At 43.8% G+C, this 20,042-nt stretch overlaps 1 protein-coding gene across 2 annotated transcripts in view; it reads right to left on the reverse strand.

The window, feature by feature from the left end:
• The window catches only part of ARHGEF25 (Rho guanine nucleotide exchange factor 25), a 922,723-nt gene that overhangs the window by 389,458 nt on the left and 513,223 nt on the right, over window positions 1–20,042 (reverse strand). For both annotated transcript variants that reach the window (XM_086966568.1, XM_086966567.1), the window contains one exon: window positions 13,855–14,180. In XM_086966568.1, coding sequence (XP_086822694.1) covers window positions 13,855–14,180 — 326 coding nt within the window. The remainder of the gene's footprint in view (window positions 1–13,854; window positions 14,181–20,042) is intronic.

Raw genomic sequence — 20,042 nt, forward strand, 5'->3', positions numbered from 1 at the left:
TATCAGCTATATGTGTCAAGAATAATATCAACCATTTAACTAATCAGTTTATTCCTTCTAAATATCAGACTAGATACAACTTTACAAGCACCCATGCTATAGGTTATGATCCAAAAAGGCAATGAAAGGAATGCTTTAATAAATCTCCTCACTAGTATCGCTCAGGGCCATATTCCAGTTCATCATTTCCCACCCACTATGATGATCTAGACAAGGTGTCTCCAACCAGTCGCTCATGAGCTACCTGTAGCTCGCAGTAACCTTCAGAATAGCTCCCAGCCTTGAGTTAATTTTTAACTAAGACATGAAATAAATAAGTGTTGTGTTTTCTTTTTAGAGTTAAGGAAAGTCTATGTTTATTTTACATTATTATCAGGCTGCAGATAGCACAGCCTCATAATTGAGCAGTGCTGGAGTCAGATTCATGACCCATTGGGTCACAGAGCTTCAGAACCGAAGCACTGAGGTATTTAACTCTTAAATAAAAGTTGTTCTCAAGTCAATATTGAAGCATGAGAACTAAATAATATTTCTGAGTTTTTAAATGAGAGAAAATTGAAATGAAGAGTTGACTTACGGAATAAGTTAACTCTTTATTTTAACTTTCTCCCTTTTCAAAGTGTCACATTTACAAACAGCAGGCATCTTTCTCACAGTGGCTGGTAGATACAGTGCCATATGTATAGCTGAAAAATATAGTAATTTGGGAGAAATTTTGAATGAAGAAAAATGTTTGTATGAAACATAGGGGCACATGCATCAAGGTAACCATTTGCGATTACCAAATAGCAAATTTTAAGGATTCGCTATTTGGTAATCACAAATGCCTATGCATGAAGCACTCAAAAATAATTTTGAGAATCTTTAACATTCCTTAATAGCAAATCCCAAATTGTGAATCACAATTAGGGATTGCATTCCCATTCATTCCTATGGGCTTACAGACCCATAGGAATGAATGGGAATGCATTCTCAATTTGCGATTAGCAAATTGGTAATTACAAATTGCAAATGCACATCCAAGGGTGCCTGGGGGCCTAAGGTCCCTCAGAAGCACCCCCCCCCCCAAAAGTATGTTTGCACATGTGGAGCACACACATGCCCTATGAGCTACATACCGCATTGAAAAATGTTTTCATGCATGCACAAATTACCATCAACTTGAAGTTGATGGTAATTAGCGTTTCCTAAATGCACACTTGCATTTAGGAAATGCTACATGCATCTCAAATTAGGGAAACGCAAATTGCGATTCCCTAAATGCATTTGCAATGTAGGTAATCGCAAAAAATTGAGATTACCTATATTGCGAAAGCTAAATGGTACATGCATCGGTAAGGCATTTTTCCAGTCGCAAATGGGCCGACTCCGTGAATCGGCCCGTTTGCGACTGGTAAAATGCTTGATGCATGTGCCCCATAGTCTTAATGTTTTTCTCTACTTTCAATTCAGCCAATTGAGTCCTAATGCTTTATGATGCTTGCTTCTTCACTTTAACCCCTTCACTGCGGCGGCTATTCCGCCGCAGTGCTAAGGGGGTGGGTCGGCCGCGCGGCGGGTGCATGCTGGTGACGGAACCGCTCCGTCACCAGCCGCGGTTGCGCTGTGCTCATGACGGAGCGGTTCCGTCATGGCCCCGCCCGCTCTATAGAACGTTCATCGCAGGCGCGGAATCCGCGCCGCGCAGGCGTTCCGAGCGGGCCGTGACGGAACCACTCCGTCATCAGAAAAGCGCGACCGCGGCTGATGACGGAGTGGTTCTGTCACCAGCAAGGGAGGGGTTAAATTCCTCACAATGAAACTAATTACTATTTACCTATTATAAATATGGCACCATGTCTGCAGGCCCCTGCAAGTAATATGCCTGTTGTTTGTAAAGACACTTTGGCATGGGAGAAAATTAAAATGATGAGTTTTATTGAATGCATATAAACATAAAGTTAACTCTTCAGTTGAATTTTCTCCTTTTTCAAAGTTTCTCATTTACACACAGAAGGCATCTTGCTCCCAGTGGCTGGTAGGCATGGTGCCATATTTATAACTGCCATGATGTATTTTCATGATGGTTTTTAACCTTCGAAATAAATAAACAAACTGAAACTGAAACTATAACTGCCAGCCATTTTGTTTAAATGGGAGAAATTTAAAGTGCAGAAAAATGTTCCTTCAAGTGCAGAGAAACGGTCCTTATAATGAACAGTTTTGCAGAACATTGCAAAACATTCTTCTGCACTTTCAATTTCTCTCAATTAAAACAAAATGGTTGTATGTTTGTGCTGTACATGTAAAGGTGCCAAATATGGCCAAAAGTATGTAATGTGCTACAATTACATACAACAGAAGCTCTCAGTCACCTATACACATATATCCCATTCATTCACACACATGTTCATGCATCCCCACCCTCATGCAGTCACTGACGTACATAACAACCTTATCATAGTACCTCTAGTCACAGTATTTTGTTCAAACCACAGACACCCCCATGTCCAGCTTTAAAACTAATGTCCGTAGAGCATTCATTTTAAAGCTGGGCGAGGGGCGCGGGGACACCACGCAAGTTACTTAGCCTTCAGTAGCTCACAACGAGTTTTACAGATCAGAAGTAGCTCTCATTACAGAAAAGGTTGGAGACCCCTGCTCTAGAAATAGCCATGTGCAAAATGTCTAAATTAGAAGAGTCTTCACTTGATAGCCATCATTTGAACACTGCAATCAAACATGTTATATGTACAAGCCAATACAGCTGCAAAGCAAAATGTAAGCAAGGTAAACAGTTTGAGAACACTGCAGGGGTTACTTAGAATGTGGCAGAGGTGTGTCATCCCCCCAAATTTGCCAGAAAATCAGATTTCATTCATGCATTTGATGACTTATTAATAGAACAACTAAATTCAAACTCAAATTGAAACTGATGAAAGCAATAGTGTAATAGATGATATGCAAAGTGTTTAAAGTTCTAAGCAGTCAGAAAGGTATTAGTGCCAACTACTAGCGACTTGTTTTATTCAATGTACCAAGAAGAAGAAAAACTAACTGAACCATTTAGGGCCCAATTCTCAAAGCTTGTGCGTGCTCAAGTTCCATTAAGAAGAGTTTGCAAATATACACACATAGATTTACTCATACATAAAATTAAATTAGTATGACAGTGTTCTATGCAAACTGCTGCAAACAGATAACTCCAGCCATCTTGGGGAATCATTATACATTACACTCGTTTATATAACTGCCCTCATACTAGAGTACTTTTTCAGGCTCCTAAGGTTGCTCTTCTTTCAGCTTGCTATTTGAAATGCATTTGTATCATTTAATTATTTAAGTCACATGGGGCATCATGTACAAAAAGTACATTTCCGATTCCTAAATAGAGAATAATATCAATACGCTATTATCACATAGCAAAATGTTATGGACTATAAGTCCAGTGATTTAAATAGTGAATTATTAGGATTCATTATTTAAGAATACCGGGCCTCATGTGCGCAGACTGCATTAGGTTAAGGGGGGGTTGCAATCTGTGCATTAACTTTTACTGAATGAAATTGAATTTTGCGAACCGACCTCACAAAATCTGTAATTTCACAAAATACTGAAATGTGTTGGGTAGCAATTTGATCTACATCATTAATGTGCATGAGGTAGATCACAAATTGCGACCTAATATGATCAGCTACAATTACAGAAATTGTGCCTTGCTGGGGTCAGCAGACTTCCATGTCTGTGATTGCTTTTACACAAAGCAATCTTTTTTTAAATGCAGCCTGTTATCCCCTCCAAAATAACTGGATGTGGTAAAAAAATTGAAAAATGGTTTACAATTTTTTTTTATTAGTCAGTAGTGGACGACTGCTACTCCTGACAAGGTTTTTGTAAACATTCACAAAGGGGAGAGGATGCCTTGGTGACCCCTTCTCTTTTGCGAATGGGTTATCACTGCATTTGAGTTGGTGGTAAAATATCAAACTGTAAGTAATCTGTATTTGGAAGGGATGACCTTATAACTCCTCTTCAAAATAGCAATTCCTAATGGTTTCCTAAACTCATTTAACGATTGGGAAAAGCTTTTCCAAATAGCTAAATACTTTACAGTGCATTTAAAAAAATGTTTACCATTCATAAACCCTCTGATTTACTAAATCAAAGGATTTGTGAAGGGTAAAAACCCTTTGTACATGATACTAATTACACAGTTCTATCTGTCATGTAGGCACTCTTAAATTGTTCCATTAGAAACCATTCATGTTTTATATATTTGTATGTTTTATTTTGACCTTACTGCTAATGGATCACTGATAGAATATCGAAAACAAAACTATTGTGTAGACAGAATATTTTCTCAAAAATATCGAGGACCAAAATATAGAGAAGGTAAGTGCAAATAGGTACAAATAGATTTGCTATTCTTAACTCCACATCAGCGTACCTTGAAGATATTTATATTGTCAAGGTACATATATGTGTAGTTATACATATAAAACTTTGCTTACCTATAGAAACTTACCTTCAAAATATTTTTGCCCTCGATATTCTTGACACACTATTTTGATCCACAATATTTTTGTTTCTGGTATTCTATTTAATCACCTTGGTAACAGTGGCATAACAACTGCGCCATTGTCAGGTCTTCCATCACCCACAAATTGGGTATATTATAGTGGGTAGATTGGGGCAGAGTGGAGTGGGGTAGATTGGAGTATATCATAGTCGGTAGATTGGAGTGGAGTGGGTTAGATTGGGTCGGGTAGGTTAGATTGTGGTGGAATGGATTGGAGTGAAGTGGGTAGATTGGAGTGGAACGGGTAGACTGAAGTAGGGTAGATTGTGTTCGATTTCAGTGGAGTGGGTAAATTGAGGTAGATTGGATTAGAGTGGTGTAGATTTTAGTGCCTTGGGGTTGGTTTGGGCTACAGTGGAGCAGGGTAGACTGAGCGGAGCGGGGCTGAGTGGAATGGAATGGACTGGGATGCATGGGTGGAGAGTGGAGTATGATAGATTGGGTTGGAGTGGGGTAGATTGAATTTGAGTGTGTTAGATTGGTGTAGATTTGGTTAAATGGAGTAGAGTGTATTGAAGGTAGATTGGAGTGGAGTAGACTGGAGAGGTTTGGAGAGGGTTGGGGTAGATTGGAGTGGAGTGGGGTAGATTTGGGAAACCTGGAGTGGGGTGGGGTAGACTGGAGTGGAGTGGGGTAGATTGGAGTGGAGTAGAATGGAGTAGAGAGGGGTAGATTGGAATGGAGCAGGATAGATTGGCGTAGATTGTAGTGGCGTGGGATGGAGGGATTGAGATAGATTAGAGTAAAGTGAGATAGGCGGGAGAAGACTGGAGTGGGGTGGGGTAGAGTGGAGTGGGGTAGATTGGGGAAAATTGGAGTGGGGTGCGGTAGATTAGAGTGCAGTGGGGTCGAATGGAGTGGAGACGGGCAGATTGGAGTGGTGTGGGATAAGTGGTGTGGAGGGACATAGAATGGCATGGCTTGATGTAGAGTGACTTAGAGACGAGGGGCGTAGATTGGAATGGCACGTCATAGAGTAGAGTGATGTCGTAAAATCGAGAGGTGTATCGTAGAGTGGTGGGGCATAGTGTGGAGTCGAGTTTTGTACTGTTGAGTGGTGTAGTGTGGAGTATGCATAGTGTGGTAGCGTACCGCCATTACAGACAATACATTTTCAATTGAAATTACCATTAGAGAATAATATCAATACGCTATTATCACATAGCAAAATGTTATGGACTATAAGTCCAGTGATTTAAATAGTGAATTATTAGGATTCATTATTTAAGAATACCGGGCCCAGATGATTGTTCAGTGGAATCCTGCAATAGGATTGTGGACTTCTTTGCCGAAAAAGTAGCGAAAATATACTCGGCCTCCCCTAGCCATCCTACCGCAGGGTCGAAGTTTGTGGAAACCCCGAGGCAATGGGGGGATAGACACATTCTGACCAACTTCGTCACCCCATCCCCAGGGATTCTTTTGAAGATCTGTAGGTCTGTTAAATCAGGCTCTCCTCGGGACCCCACCACGCCTAAATGGCTATACGACAGCTTGCCAGTGCTGGAAACATACATCAGACATCTTTTGGACGTCTCCTTCAGGACCAAGACTGTGCCCAGAGACTGGAAACAGGCGGTGGTGCTACCTCTTCAAAAGAAGCCTAACATAAGCTTCGAAAAATTGGAGAACCTCTGGCCAATCTCCCTCTTACCCTACCTGGCTAAAGTGGCGGAGAAAACGGTAAACACACAACTGATGGATTTCGTGGAAGAGGCTGCCCTCCTGCACGAGACCCAGTTTGGTTTCCATCCCCGTCACTCGACTGAATCAGCGCTTCTGATGGCAGTGGAGACCTTACGTCAGGGGGTGGATGAGGCCAGACTATGGCTCTCATCCTACTGGATCTAAGTGCAGCATTCGACACTGTAGCTCACACCACCTTGCTACAGTGTCTGAATGGGGGTGGGATATCAGGAGCTGCACTTGAATGGATTCAGTCCTTCCTGACAGGGAGAGGCTTTCAGGTTCGCCTGGGAGACTGTTACTCTAGGGAGATTGGCTTGGGCCAGGGCGTGCCTCAGGGCTCGTCCCTGCGCCCAACCCTATTTAATCTCTATGTCTCCCCGGTGGCGCCCATCGCTGAAAGCCATGGTCTGCACATAGTGTCCTATGCCGATGATACGCAGTTGGTCATCTCCCTTTCGCACGCGCCCGGTCTTGTGGTGGACAGATTCAGGGCCTGTATACAGGAACTGGCTACCTGGATGTCCACCAACTGTCTTAAGCTAAACGGCAGCAAGACTGAGGTGTTCGTGGTGGGGGGGAGCCCGTCTGTTTGGTCATCGGCATGGTGGCCATCATGTCTAGGGGAGGTCCCTATACCCTGTCAAGAAGCCAGGAACCTTGGAGTGTGGCTTGACGCGGACCTGTCTTTTGGACCTCAGATAGGCCGTGTGGTGGGGGTTTGCTTCAGCATCCTAAAAAGCCTGCGGAAGGTATTAGATCTTCTCCCCACGTCAGCCCGCAGGACGCTGGTGCATGCCCTCGTCACATCGCGCCTGGACTATGGCAATCTGCTTTATCTGGGAGCCACCAGCAAGGCGATTAAATGCCTCCAGGTGCTGCAGAATGCAGCGGCTCGCCTGATTCTGACATTTCCCAAGAGATCAGCATCCAAGGCAGCCCTTCAGGGCCTTCATTGGCTCCCAGTAAGGAGCAGGGTCGAGTTTAAGGCCCTTTGCACATGCCACTGCATCTTGGGTGGTAAGGCACCTGCTCCGCTTCAGGGTTTGATCACCTGGTACGCGCCAGCGCGCGCTCTGCGATCCTCCTGTGTAGGGCTACTAAAGGCCCCAGGATAAAAAAGGCACGCATGGGAGGTAGGTCCTTTAGATACCTGGCCGCGAAAAGCTGGAATGCCTTGACACTGGACCTTCGCCTGGAACCATCTGAACTTGGCTTCAGGAAGAAGTTAAAAACCCACCTCTACACGCATTAAGCCGAGCTGACCCTGCGGCACGACTCTGCTATTTCCACTCGCCACAGCGCGGGGACACGCCATCCGTGCGTAACCAGGCGCTTTATAAATTTCCCTTAATAATAATAATAATTACATTTGCACAGCCATACAGTTTTACAGCACACAAATGATAATGTGTGGAAATGTCATCACCTAGTGTATTGATTTTGATAGTAATCAAATATTTGCTTCCACCACATGTCACAATTTCTAAAAATGTGCTTAGTTTGTACTTTCGTTATTCTGATATATTCTGAAATCAGCACAGTTCATTATTGTTGTGTGCTAGAAGAAGATGCTCCATGGGAGGGACAAACTCAAGCTGGGCGGCATAAAACAAATAAAGCCAGAAAGCAGCGTGAGTTACAACCCATAAAGCGAATGGTAAGCACTGAGTGGAATGCATTCCCAAGAAAGCATACAGAATGCCATCAAGTAGTCATAAGCAAAGCAGACAGAGGCTTCTACCTAAATAGGGGGGTTTGGAGTGTTACAGCAAATATCAGTAGTTACCACAAAAAATGCATGGTAAAGACTCATGTTGTTATACAACGTGTTGTAAAGGTCAACTTATTGAATTACATGCATGATAAAGGCATGAGTGGTACCAACTGATATTCTCCAGTGTTTATCAGTAGCGCTGGTGAACCTATCATTTAACCAGTCTGGGAAGAGGTACAAACGTGTCATTAGCTTAAAAGACATATTCATATGAAGTACTGATTTGTTGCAAGTGTTTAGGTCTCTCTATAAAGTCTGTTGCGTGATGGCACATGCTATATGTGCTAATACTGTCCTAACTCACTCAGATGTGTGACATGCTTCATCATTGGGCTGCTTACAAAAACACCCCAGCGTAGCCAAACATGGGGTGGAGCAATAGGGTGGAGGAAGACAATACAACACAAAAAGACACAAGATAATTATACAGTGACTAGGAACGACGGTAGTGAAAGTGCAGTGTAAAGTGATTTAAAACTAGCTCGGAAGTGTCGCTGTGTCTAAAACGTTATTCCTGGATCTTCTGGCCAGGGTTAAAAAATGTGAAGGATAGTTATGATTGGGAGATCCTATCCTTTACTGAAGGGGTGCTAGGAGCACATAGGTCTTCCCCCACCCTATTGCTCCACCCCTTGCGTGGCTACGCTGGGGTGTTTTTGTAAGCAGCCCACTGATGAAGCATGTGAGGGCAGTATTAGCCCATATGGCACGTGCCATCACACAACATATTTTATTACTCCCTACTCCTTCTGGTGTATTAAGTGTTTACAGGGTGATGGGGGTAGGTGAGTATATACCCTCACTCCTTCTTTTGTGAGTAATACTCTCCATAATGTCGCCATGATTAATCCGGAATGGCTTTCCCTGCATTATGTCCTAACTCATGATGTGAACCTTTTGTTTGGCTCACTGCAGTTGTTAGTACTTTATGCCGTTTAGCTACGATCCTTGTTGTGCACTTCAATGGTTTTATTACTTGCTCAAAGGATGTCTTTTCTTTAGTCACTGCTACTTTAATCACAGGATTTGGTACCCAGAGTCTCAGTTGGTGATACTTGCATGTTTCTTGTTCTGTAACTCAAATACCGTCTTACTATTCTTAAAAAATCTCAGGTGTCCGTTTGTCCATTAATATATAAATCTACCAATATTCTGCAGTCACCATCATGCCATCTTTTATAGCTTGCTTCTTCGTGTGCAGTGTGAAACTTGGAGTATCATGTGTAAGTGTCTATGATTATAAAAATGTTGTCAACCCCTTAGTTTGTGCTATGGTGTTCCATTGACTAGTGCTTTGCTAGTAATTTGTCTAAAGTATATTCTTTAAGGTCTAGTCGACTTGGAGAGCCAGAAGACATCCCACAGCATTTTATCTGCCAGTAGTTTGTCCATATGCACTCAGTGGCAGGTGGAAGTTCTTAAGGGCAAGTTAAAAAGGATTCATTATATTAAGGACCAATATTAATTCTTTATATCTGGGAATCCCAATCACTCTTGCCTCCTGGCCTTTATTAATGCTCTTTATGAACTTCTCACTGTCTTCCCTTGCCACACAAAGGCCATAATATTTTTTGTAGTGTTCTAAATGACTCTCTATCTATCCTGATTGAAACCGCTTGAAAGAGGTATAGGAATCTTGGCAAAAAACATAATAAAGTTGGTTATGATTACCATTTTCATTCTGACTACTCTTCCTAGCCAGTATACATAACAATCTAGTCATGTGTGGAGATACTGTCTTGTATTTTAAATCAGGAGTCCTATACTAGCCTGAAAGACCACATGGTTCTGTGTGGTTATATGAGCCATCAAGTTTTTCACTGGGTATTCCTTAACTTTAAATGGTATGTTTTTATTAAGGTTATCAAACTCCACACTACCCATTTATAGCACTAATAGTTCTGATTTGCCTAAATTAATCTTGGATCCAAAGGCCCTCCTAAACTGTTCTAGCATGTTTAGTAGCAAAGATATCAATCCTGTTGGATCCGTTAGTTAAAGATGGACAGTGTGAGAAAGTGGATTATTAGTTGGAGTTAATGGTAATTCTCTTCAAGTAATAATAAATTCCTTCCTAGGTCCAAGTAGGTCTCAATATTTTAAACCTGAGCTCAACTCTTGGTAGCTGAAGCACAGATCAGGCAGGCTTAAGTTAGGAAAAAGGTGTAAAGCATTTATCAGTACCAAAACAGGTAAAAAGTAGAACACACCACACAATAAAAACCCCACTCCAATTTAAAAAAATAGAGAAAGTTGTAATAAGCAACTAGACACCAAAATGACAAAAATCTGATGCATGGAAGAGGGAGATATCAATGTTCAAAGTTGTAGATCTTTCTAGCGCCAAAGAGCACGCAGCACAAAATGCATGCATCTGGCCAAGCTCAACTGGCTCAAAGTCAAAAGTTAAGGTTAAATGCGATGAAGCTTGGGTCAGATACAGGGACCAAATTCATACAAGTGGTAAGTTTACCCTTCTGACTCAGTCTGCAGGAAAGTCCTCATTGACAAGGTCTGCAGATGGTTGGGGTGCAGGCTGGATTCAAAGAAGGGCTCGTTGACTTCAGCTGGCTGAAGTAAAGGACCTCGGTGGGAGTCTCTGTTCCAGCGGGAAGTTTGAGGCTCTTGATGTCGAAAGCGGGAAAACTTCAAGCTGGCATAGTGTGAAGTCAGGACACAGAAAAGGCGTCTTAGTTGCCAGGGGGCGCTCAGCATTGGTCCTGGTGAAATCCTCTATAGTCAGACTTAAAAACATTTTTGGAAGTCAAGAACATTTTATTAAGGCAGCCCAGCAAGTTGAGTCCGAACCGCAGTTTGACATCTATGGCTGTGGTGCTGCGTCAGCCCGGTGGTACCCACTAGTTCTTTTGAAGAAAAGTTCTGAAAATGTTTTTAACTGTCCAGTCTAGCAATTTTGAAGGGGAAAGGAGTACGCTCCAACACCAACCAAGGGTCCAGGACCTGTTGAGCACCCCTTGGAGGTTAGACGTCAATTTCCCAAAAGCCGCCACCAGGTTCCAGGGAAAATCCAGCTGAACCTGTCAGCTTCACTCAACAGAGGTCTGAGCTTCTTGCAGCTTACTCACTCTTGTGTCATGTATATAAGCAGGGAGGAGGTCTGGCCCTTGGGGGTTCTCTCCACAGTTTAAAAGCAGGTGTCTTCAGTCTTCCACAGATACATAAGTGTTCTGAAGAGGGTTTTGGTGGAGTCCGTTTTACAACCAGTGCCAGCTTATGAGTAAAGGAATTTCTTGCCCACTCCCTAAACAATGGGGTAAATGTTCCCATGGGTGCCTCTACCCACTTTTGCAGTATTTCCTATGTGTTTTACTGTTGACTATTCCACAGTGTCCATCTCTACATAAAACTATTATGAACTTTCTTCCCTTGTGCAAAGCTCTGGGCACACCCTTAAGGTGTGTCTAGGAAAATGAGAGAACTGACCCTGCGAACCAGTTCTGAAACAGGTTATCATTATTTTGTACAACGTGCCAGGACATATAAAACGTAAGTACACATGTCCTTACTTTTCAAATACCATGCACCCTGCCCTGTGGGCATGTAGGGCCTACCTTAGATGATCTGTTAGCTAGTACTTTCATGTATAATATCTATATTTAGCTATGCTATAGGGCGACAGGATATGTAAAGCAGTGTGTCCTTTTCTGGCTTAGGTAGTACTATCACATAATGATTTGAGGGTGCGTTAGGGCTCAGCTCAACTGGTGATAGATCCTACTTTCCTGGGTCCTCTTTCTAAATGGATTTCTTCATCAATCTTCAAATCCAACACTCGACAAAAAGTATTTTCCTGCAGAACATTAAGTCTGATCCTGCCACCTCGTCTGATATATTTTGCACCCTGATATTGTCTCCGATAATGCAGTTTTAGTAGACTTTCATAGTGTGGGGGTACTTCAAATTGTGTCTCCATTTTGTAATTTCCCTTTCGTGTCTGAGTCTAGCATAAGTAGTAAGACCATTTTCTATCTCAATACTAGTACCCTTGGGCCACATCTTGTCTAAGTATGTTCACTGTGTATGGTAGTCCTCTGTGAACTTCTTTCACCTAATGTTTCATATCTGCCTTCTATTCTTTACACAAGCCCTGAAAAAGTAAGTGGAGGACGTCCTTGGTCATTTGGCTGTCATCTTTTTTTTCTCCCCAAACATTGCTGCTGTTTCTTGTTGAAGCTCCATGTCTTGTTCAGTAATTTTGCAGGAATCTTCCTGTAGCGCACATCTATATACATCACCCGTTTGTTGCTTGTTTTACAACTCATCCAGAATGTTATCCTCCACAGCAGTGGTGTCCTATCAACTAACTCTTCTATATTATCAGCCACAGGCCAAACTGCAGGAACTCACCTTGCAAGTATGTACTTGTTAGAGTCTACATCTCCCTCTGCTGGCACCATTTAACTCCCATTGGGTGCTTGGGCATTACCAAGGGCCCCCAGACCTTCTTAAAGTGTGGCGGGTTAGGCCTTCACCGCTGGTTTATTTGACCAAGGGCCTCCCCCTGCAGGTCTTACATCCCTTCTACTGGAAAAGCAATTTCTTTCACCAAGTTAGTCAGCATTACTGTCTCCTCGATATTAATATATCCTGGTGATAGTTAGAGTATTGATGATTTTTCCAATTTACTGTTTCCTTTTGTTTTATATTTTGCCTCTTACACCTTCTGTACCTTTATTTCTCCCCTTTGGGTGGGGGAATGGGAAGACCATTCACCTTGTCTCTCACCATGTAGGTTGTCTTCTTATCCGTCCGCTTATAGTCCATTGGTTAGATCCCAGAACCAGGGGACTCAAGTATCTCTCAATTTACCTTTGGACTGCTTGGGGCCACGCTCCTCATCACCACAAGGCCCCTGCTCTATCTCACTGATGAAACCACTTCACAGCCAGCTCACAACCTGATTCACTGATCCGTGCCTTCTCTCCAGCATTTCCAGGTTGTGTCTGCAGATGAGTTACATCTGCTTTGGTCTCCACTCACGTTCTGCAGGCTACTTCACTGTTTTGTGCCACTTTGTATCTTCATTTAGAGATTAATCTCAAGGCTGGTGCTGTAGCTTCAGCAAGACCCAACCCCAATCTTGATGGTCCAGACACTCTGAAATGAAGCATTTTAAAGGGAATAGGGACATCTATACAAAGTACAAGACATGAGAATATTCTCTGATACACCTGAATGAACTATGCAAGAAGAAAGGCAACAGTAATATTTTGGAAATCTTAGAAATGTGTAGTCTTAGAAAGCCAAATTTTCGGACCTTGGAGAGAAAAGACGAAAGACCACACAAACAGAAACCAGCAGTTCTAAAATAAGAAGGTATAAGAAATGGGCTCTGTCCTATGGTTATTTAACAAGTATTGAAACATCGCTGCTGCATTATTTTATTTCCATGCTCTTCTTGACCATGTGAGTGGAGATTGAGAGGACAACTTCACATTATTGAGAAGGTAGGTGACCGTTGCAGGTGGCCGTTGCTTGAAGGGCCTATACAGAAACTAGGACATTTCGTGGCAGGTAAGGTGCCATTGGAAGTCCAACAGGGTTGTCACAGCAAATTTCCTCCTGTCGTATTAGTGACTGGACTGCGGTATTTACAGTCTTTCAATGCACATGCCTTCCAGAAAATCTCTCAACTCTCCAACACATCAACTTCTTACGGCCATTCCTGTGGTGTCCTACTGTAGTACTTTCTGTGTACTGGCTGTGTCCATGCTATACGAGTACCCAGTCTTTTAAATAATGAAATACCCCTATGTGTGACAGAAAGTGGTGGTCACCAGAAGAGAAGAACAAGAGCACCTTTTAATCTTACCGTTCCTTTGGGATCCTGCCAGGCTGCCAAGGTCTCGTCAGGTTTGCGGAGCACACCCAAATCAAAGCTCCGCCTGCCACCATCATCAGCACTCCGCCGCCGGCCCTCCGCCCCACGTTTTGGTCGACCTTCCAGCTTCTTGACCTGTCGCTCCACCTTGCTGCCACTACTCAGCTTCCGCACAGGGTTGGTGAACCACTTCTTGAGGGTGCTGACGGAGCGCCGTGAGCCCGGGGAGCTGGGAGCCGAGCTGGTGGAAGGCTGCGGCTGGATGGAAGCCACAGACGTGGAGATGCTGCCATCGCTTCCAGCAATCGAGTAGGACTCTGTGGACAAAGAATATGGCAGGATTACTTATCAGTGTACCAAAGAATCCAAAATCCAATTCCACTCCGATGCCAGTGCCACTGAATATGAAAGAACTTCCATTATCAGTTCAGAAGCTCTGTTGATGCATATTTGAATCAGAGAGCAGCATTGGGTTCATACTATTAAATTGTCTCTGCTTAAGAAACATAGTTACCCTGAGATATCTTAAGTAAAACATAATACTGGGAATAAAAACTTTGAATAACGTATACAAGACAGCCTGTCAAAAATCAATGAACCACATATGAGCTGCAAGAAAATAATGCAAGAGAGTGAGAGGCAGTGGTGTGAAAGTAAGTAAGGGAGAGTAAGTGTGAGAAAAACAATGTTAAACTCACAAACATTCAACAGCTGTGGCATTCACCAGATAATGTGCCCATGTAGAGTACATGATTGAGGCAAGTCCTGGCGAATGTGCATGTTGGAATACCATTGGAAGTTATGGTCAATTTTGTAATTTGAAAGGTGAATTTCAGGAAACTTGAAGTTTGGAAACATGTTTTCCACCTATACAATTATTTGCGGCAAGTTTAATATACATTAATTATATACTTGCATAATCTGAAGGAGACAGCTTTCAGAGAGGGTGCCCGCCTCCCCGTGCCAGCCCGACTCTCCCTCATCACCATTTTTTTTTTTTTTGCAGGAACTGGCCGCCCAATGTACCCTTGTAGGATGCCCAATAAAGACGAGTTCTCCTACCAGGTGCATCTATGTCTGAATAATGTATTTGCTTAGAATAAACAAAAAAAAACACTAACAGGTGCACAAACAGAATGGTAAACAATGCAAGCTGGAAAAAACTCGCCTTTATGTCACAAGTGCGAACATATGAACGTGACGCATTCAAGTAAGAACTATTTATTACTAGTGCAAATTGCATAGAGGTTGTTAAAGATAATGACAAGGTAGACAGGGCGTTGCAGGTTGTTCTGTGAAAAGGAGCCGTTAGGAATTGGTTGGGAATAGCGCCGTGAATCAAGAAGCAGGAAAGGAGCGTGAAAATAATGGGTTACATGAGCAATGTGAAACCCAGGGTTAAAGCATTAGTGTAGAAAAAAAGGCTGAAGACAGGACAGTGAAAGCAAGGGCTGAGAAGAGTAATAAGAGAACAAGGGCTGAGGAGAGGCTCTGAGAGTTGCAGTGCAGCTCATAGGGGCAGGAAGGCTTGGTGGAACTGCTATGTTCAGCAGCATCGGTTCTGCTCAACTTTGACCTATGAGGCTGTCAGAGTGGAGCGTGTATGTGAGCCACTGGCAGCTAGAGTAGATCTGTCTACTCAAATGGCACACACATCTCTTTTGCCACTCTTGCCTCGCAGAATGATACCACCCCAATCTGCACTTTAATTTGTGCTAGCAACTCACATTTCCTGCTGCCAGTAAGAATGCAGGAAGTGCAGTTGCTTAAGAACATGCACGATGCACCAGTGCCTTATTGACTCAGCAGCGTAGGTGTGCAGTACATTATATTCCAATTCACCCTAGTGCCTCTTCAGTCACTCAGCCGGTAGTGCTCGAAATGGCCGTCAGCCTTGATCTGTTCAGCAAGACGAGTTGCACTCTAGTTTAGCAGCTCAACCTGAAGCTGTTTCTTGTGGCAGTCTGGAACAGGTCCCACAGCTGCCCCAGAACCCGCAGTCCCCTGCACCTTGCAGTCCTCAGCAGTACCTCATTCACTCTTTTGTGACCATCACGTACCCTCCTCAGTGGCGTCCTTGCTGCCTGTGATCATAGCAGCCACCTGGGGTGTGGTTGAGACCTCAGCTCTCTCTACATGTTATGTTATGTTATGTTATGTTAATAACACTTCTATAGCGCACGGCTGCCCCAGCCAAGGGGCGTCCCGGCGCTTCAGGAAGAGTACCCAAACACAACACAGTAAAGCAGGATGCTGATCTGTGCACAGCCACTGTTGCTCTAGTTAAGGCTTCAAAGCCTAGGCCTGTGTGACGCTTACCCAGGTATAGCTATGCACAAAACCATATTTCCCACTTTTCCATTGCAAGCTGCTGATCTGTGCACAGCCACTGTTGCTCTAGTTAAGGCTTCAAAGCCTAGGCCTGTGTGACGCTTACCCAGGTATAGCTATGCACAAAACCATATTTCCCACTTTCCCATTGCAAGCACAAGTTGGGCCACTAGGTGTTGAGTGCAAGTAGCAGCAAATCAGGGTGTCAGAGAGGTGATTTACCGGTACAACACACCTGTTTGCGCTTGAATCACCTCTTTGCGCCTAACCAGTGGTGCTGCTTGTGAGGCTGGGAAAAGAAGAGCATGAACACTCAAGATTAGAGGCAGAAGGAGAGAAACAGGGAAGAGAACAAGGGTCTGTGTGGATGGGTGGACGGGGTCTAGTTATGGAATGCCACACTGAAGGAAGCTATTTGCCGAGACATGCCCTCGTCCGCTGTGAAGCAGACGAGGGCAGGTCTAGGCAAATAGCCGGGGTAACCCTTGACGAATGTGTGACTAAAGGGAGCCCCACCCTCACTCCTGAGATATATGATACCCACCAGTTGTGGGTGACGCAACAGAATGAAAAATGATGGGCAAGTATTAACACTGCCCGTACAATAGTGCATGACATTACTCTGCAAGTCATATCTGTGATTCAATTTACCAGGGAGGTACTTATTGAATACTCTTATGAAAGCCCCGGACCTTGTTAGGCCTTAGAATAGGGCTGAAACATGTTGGCCAAAAAACATAGGGTCATAGGACCATAAAAGTCCACATTAGCCCTTACTTTATTTTAGCTTTTCCCACCCTCTCCGCTAATAAAGGTATACCTAGGAGAAGGTAAGGGATTTTTAAATCTCTAGTTAAGCCCCCTGGTCACCCCCTATCTTTCAGTGCTCCTTGAAATACGGTCGAGCCCACCCATACCTTTAAGCCAGGGTGAACCTGATGATGAAGCATGACACTACTAGAGTGTGTGTGAGGGTTATACACAAAAAATTAGTTTTTTCCTTCCCCGCACTAGTCATGCGGAACTAACATACCCACTCGGTGTGACAATATCCCCCCCCCCCCCTCCCAGTCAGTGTCTTGTGTACCATACACTACAATCCCTACAACCCTAGGCATGATACTGTATTGTTGTATTGAATTTCCAAGGGGGGGTGTATCCCCCATCCTCTTCATTGCTTGGAGAGGCCTCTCAGCCCTTCGGGTCCCACAGGTTGCTCCTGTGTGAATATTGTTTGTTTACAATAAGAATAATCACGCACATTGCATTCTAAATAAAAAACCTTAGCTGCATTAAATGCAGGCTTCCTAGCACAACTGTTATCAGCGCAACATGGCGTTTAACAGCACTTGTTTTTCCTCACTGACAGTGACAGATATGGTGAAGGAGCTACAGATGAGAAAAGATAAACGAAGAGGAAAGTAGGAGGGACAATATATGAACTGAAGAAAGAGAGAAATAATGCGGAGAAGAGGAAGGCGAGGAGGGGGACTGCGAGAACAGGGGGGGAAGGAAACGAAGTCAGGGGTCGAGGTGGATGTGGAAGCATTACGGGCCAGTCTATTTTCTTGTCAAATGCAGACGAAGGCCTCGACATATTTCTCTACGTGCCCCTTTCGGCAGTTTAACAGCCTGAGAGCGCCCTTTCCTGTCTTTCAACCAGCGTCAACCAATGTTCACGCTCATCGCGACAAGCGAGGCCAGACCAACACTGCCTTTGCAGCCCGAAAGGGGGTGGAAGGGATGAGAGTGGATGCCCAGGCGGCCGTCCCGCTGCTGGTTGCTCGCGCTGTGTCGGTCGCGTGGGCATTCGAGGCGCGTTCCGCAGCCTGCACGCGCTCGCCACCTCTCCTTCACCCCGCGCCTCCTGTGCCACAGAGGCAGCGCAGCGTTCCATCTTCTGATTTTGAGTTCCTGTGAAATGTTGCATCACCGGCGGGGACGGTCTGCTCCGGCTGGGGAGAGAGCCCCCCAGAAAGAGGCGGCGGGGGCACACCAGGGCAGAAGAATTCAATCAGCGCCCTGCGTGGGAGCCGCAGAGCCGAACGCATCTCCACAACATGACGTGCACAGGTGCACATACTTGTAAACACACGTGTGATGATAAAATAATCCCGCGAGGAGTCCTAATTAGAGGATCATACATTATGAGCGAAACATTCTTATGGGAGAGCGACCGAGTGAAATAAAACATTTGGAACTTCCATAAGATTTTTACCACTAAAATGTGTACATAATCAACTCGCGAGCATGTGTACGTGCAAGGAATGATTTATGCTTGTTTTTCAAAGAAATTGAATGCTCTTCGTAATCAAAAAAGAATTCCTCATCAAGTAATATTCCAACCATAGCTACAGACATTATCACGGTCTGCCAAAAACGGGAAGGCAGCAGGCAAGCAGGCAGATTAGCTAGCAAGCTATATAGATTACTAGCTCGACCGAACGATCGACATATAGATAGACAGATAGGCAGGCATGCAGGGAGACAGACAGACCATTAGGCCAAAGGCAGACTTGTTTGTATATATTACCAGAACTCTTAAAAGGAACTATTGATCAATGCTACGTTTTACCACAGTTAAGTATTTTCTATATCACATGATGTCATTTGGTTTAGCTTACACAAAAGATAACATTTTTCAAATCAACAAAATAGGTTTTGAAAGCTGTAAGTTGAATAATGTAGTATCTAGTTTGAATGTCTTGCGTACTGTGTAAATAAGAGAAGATTGTTCATATATATTAATTGGAAGGTCTAATTTGAGTGAAGGATTATTTTTTTAATTGAAGCTGCTTTAAGGCACATCCTTCTGCAAGAGTCGGCGTTTTGACTTGTGGACGTTGGTTTTACACAAGATTTAGGTTATGTTTACCACTGGAGGGAAAAACCAGATTGAACAATTCACAAACTTTATGGTGACGTTTCATTTTTATTATTCAAAATAATTGTCACGCTTAATAACGAATTGGCTTTTAGAAAGAATCAGACAAGAAAACTCGGTTTAGACTGGTTTCCCGTTGGTTGGAATTCCTAATTAACGGGGATTATATTTTTACAGTAATAGAGTTATAATGTCATATCTGTGAATTATTCTGTGTTGTTCACAGAAATTACATCAATCCTGTGTGTTACAGGTTTTAGTCAACGGGAAGGCTACACACAAGTAGCTGTGGAGAATTGCAGCCGATGTGAGACCAGAGGCAAACCTATGGGGGAAGAGGAAATGAGTAGCTGCACGTGCAGGGCTGAGGCCAGTCCAATGGGCTGGTCCGCACAGAGGCCATGAGGCAGAGGCTCAGTCAGATGGAAAGGGGGCAGTGGACGGCTCTGTCCTTGTGGCAACAGCAAATCCTGTGGAAGTAGGGACAGCAAGCAAGCACGTGTACATGTCTTGAGCCAATCCACTGGAGTTGGGTAGGGACCAGCAGTGCTGTCCCCTAAAGACAGGTGCCCACAAGTGAATGAGGAATGTTGGCGATGCATCCTGTGGTAAGCGCACTGAACATACCGGTCACCAAGGAGCTCAGAGAAAAGGAATAGGACAGGGTGAAAGATCTGAATTAAGATATCATTATGAGGTAGAAGGGGCCTCATTGCAATTACCTCCAAAAACGAGGCAGCATCCCCAACACTGACAGAAAAAGACAATTAATATACTGAGACTGAGAGCGGAAATGGGAGAGTGTCCACACACATTTTAATCAGTGTTGAGAATGGGGGTTACAACACTTCCACCAATAGGGGGATCAGAGGGGAGAAGGAGCTCAAATGCAACAGAAGAAGGAGGGAGAGGGTAGCATTGCACTAACAGACATAGGATGAGGACAGAGCAAGCTGATGCAAAG

The sequence above is a fragment of the Lissotriton vulgaris genome, chromosome 1_1 (assembly GCF_964263255.1).
Source record: "Lissotriton vulgaris chromosome 1_1, aLisVul1.2, whole genome shotgun sequence".
NCBI classification, from domain to species: domain Eukaryota; kingdom Metazoa; phylum Chordata; class Amphibia; order Caudata; family Salamandridae; genus Lissotriton; species Lissotriton vulgaris.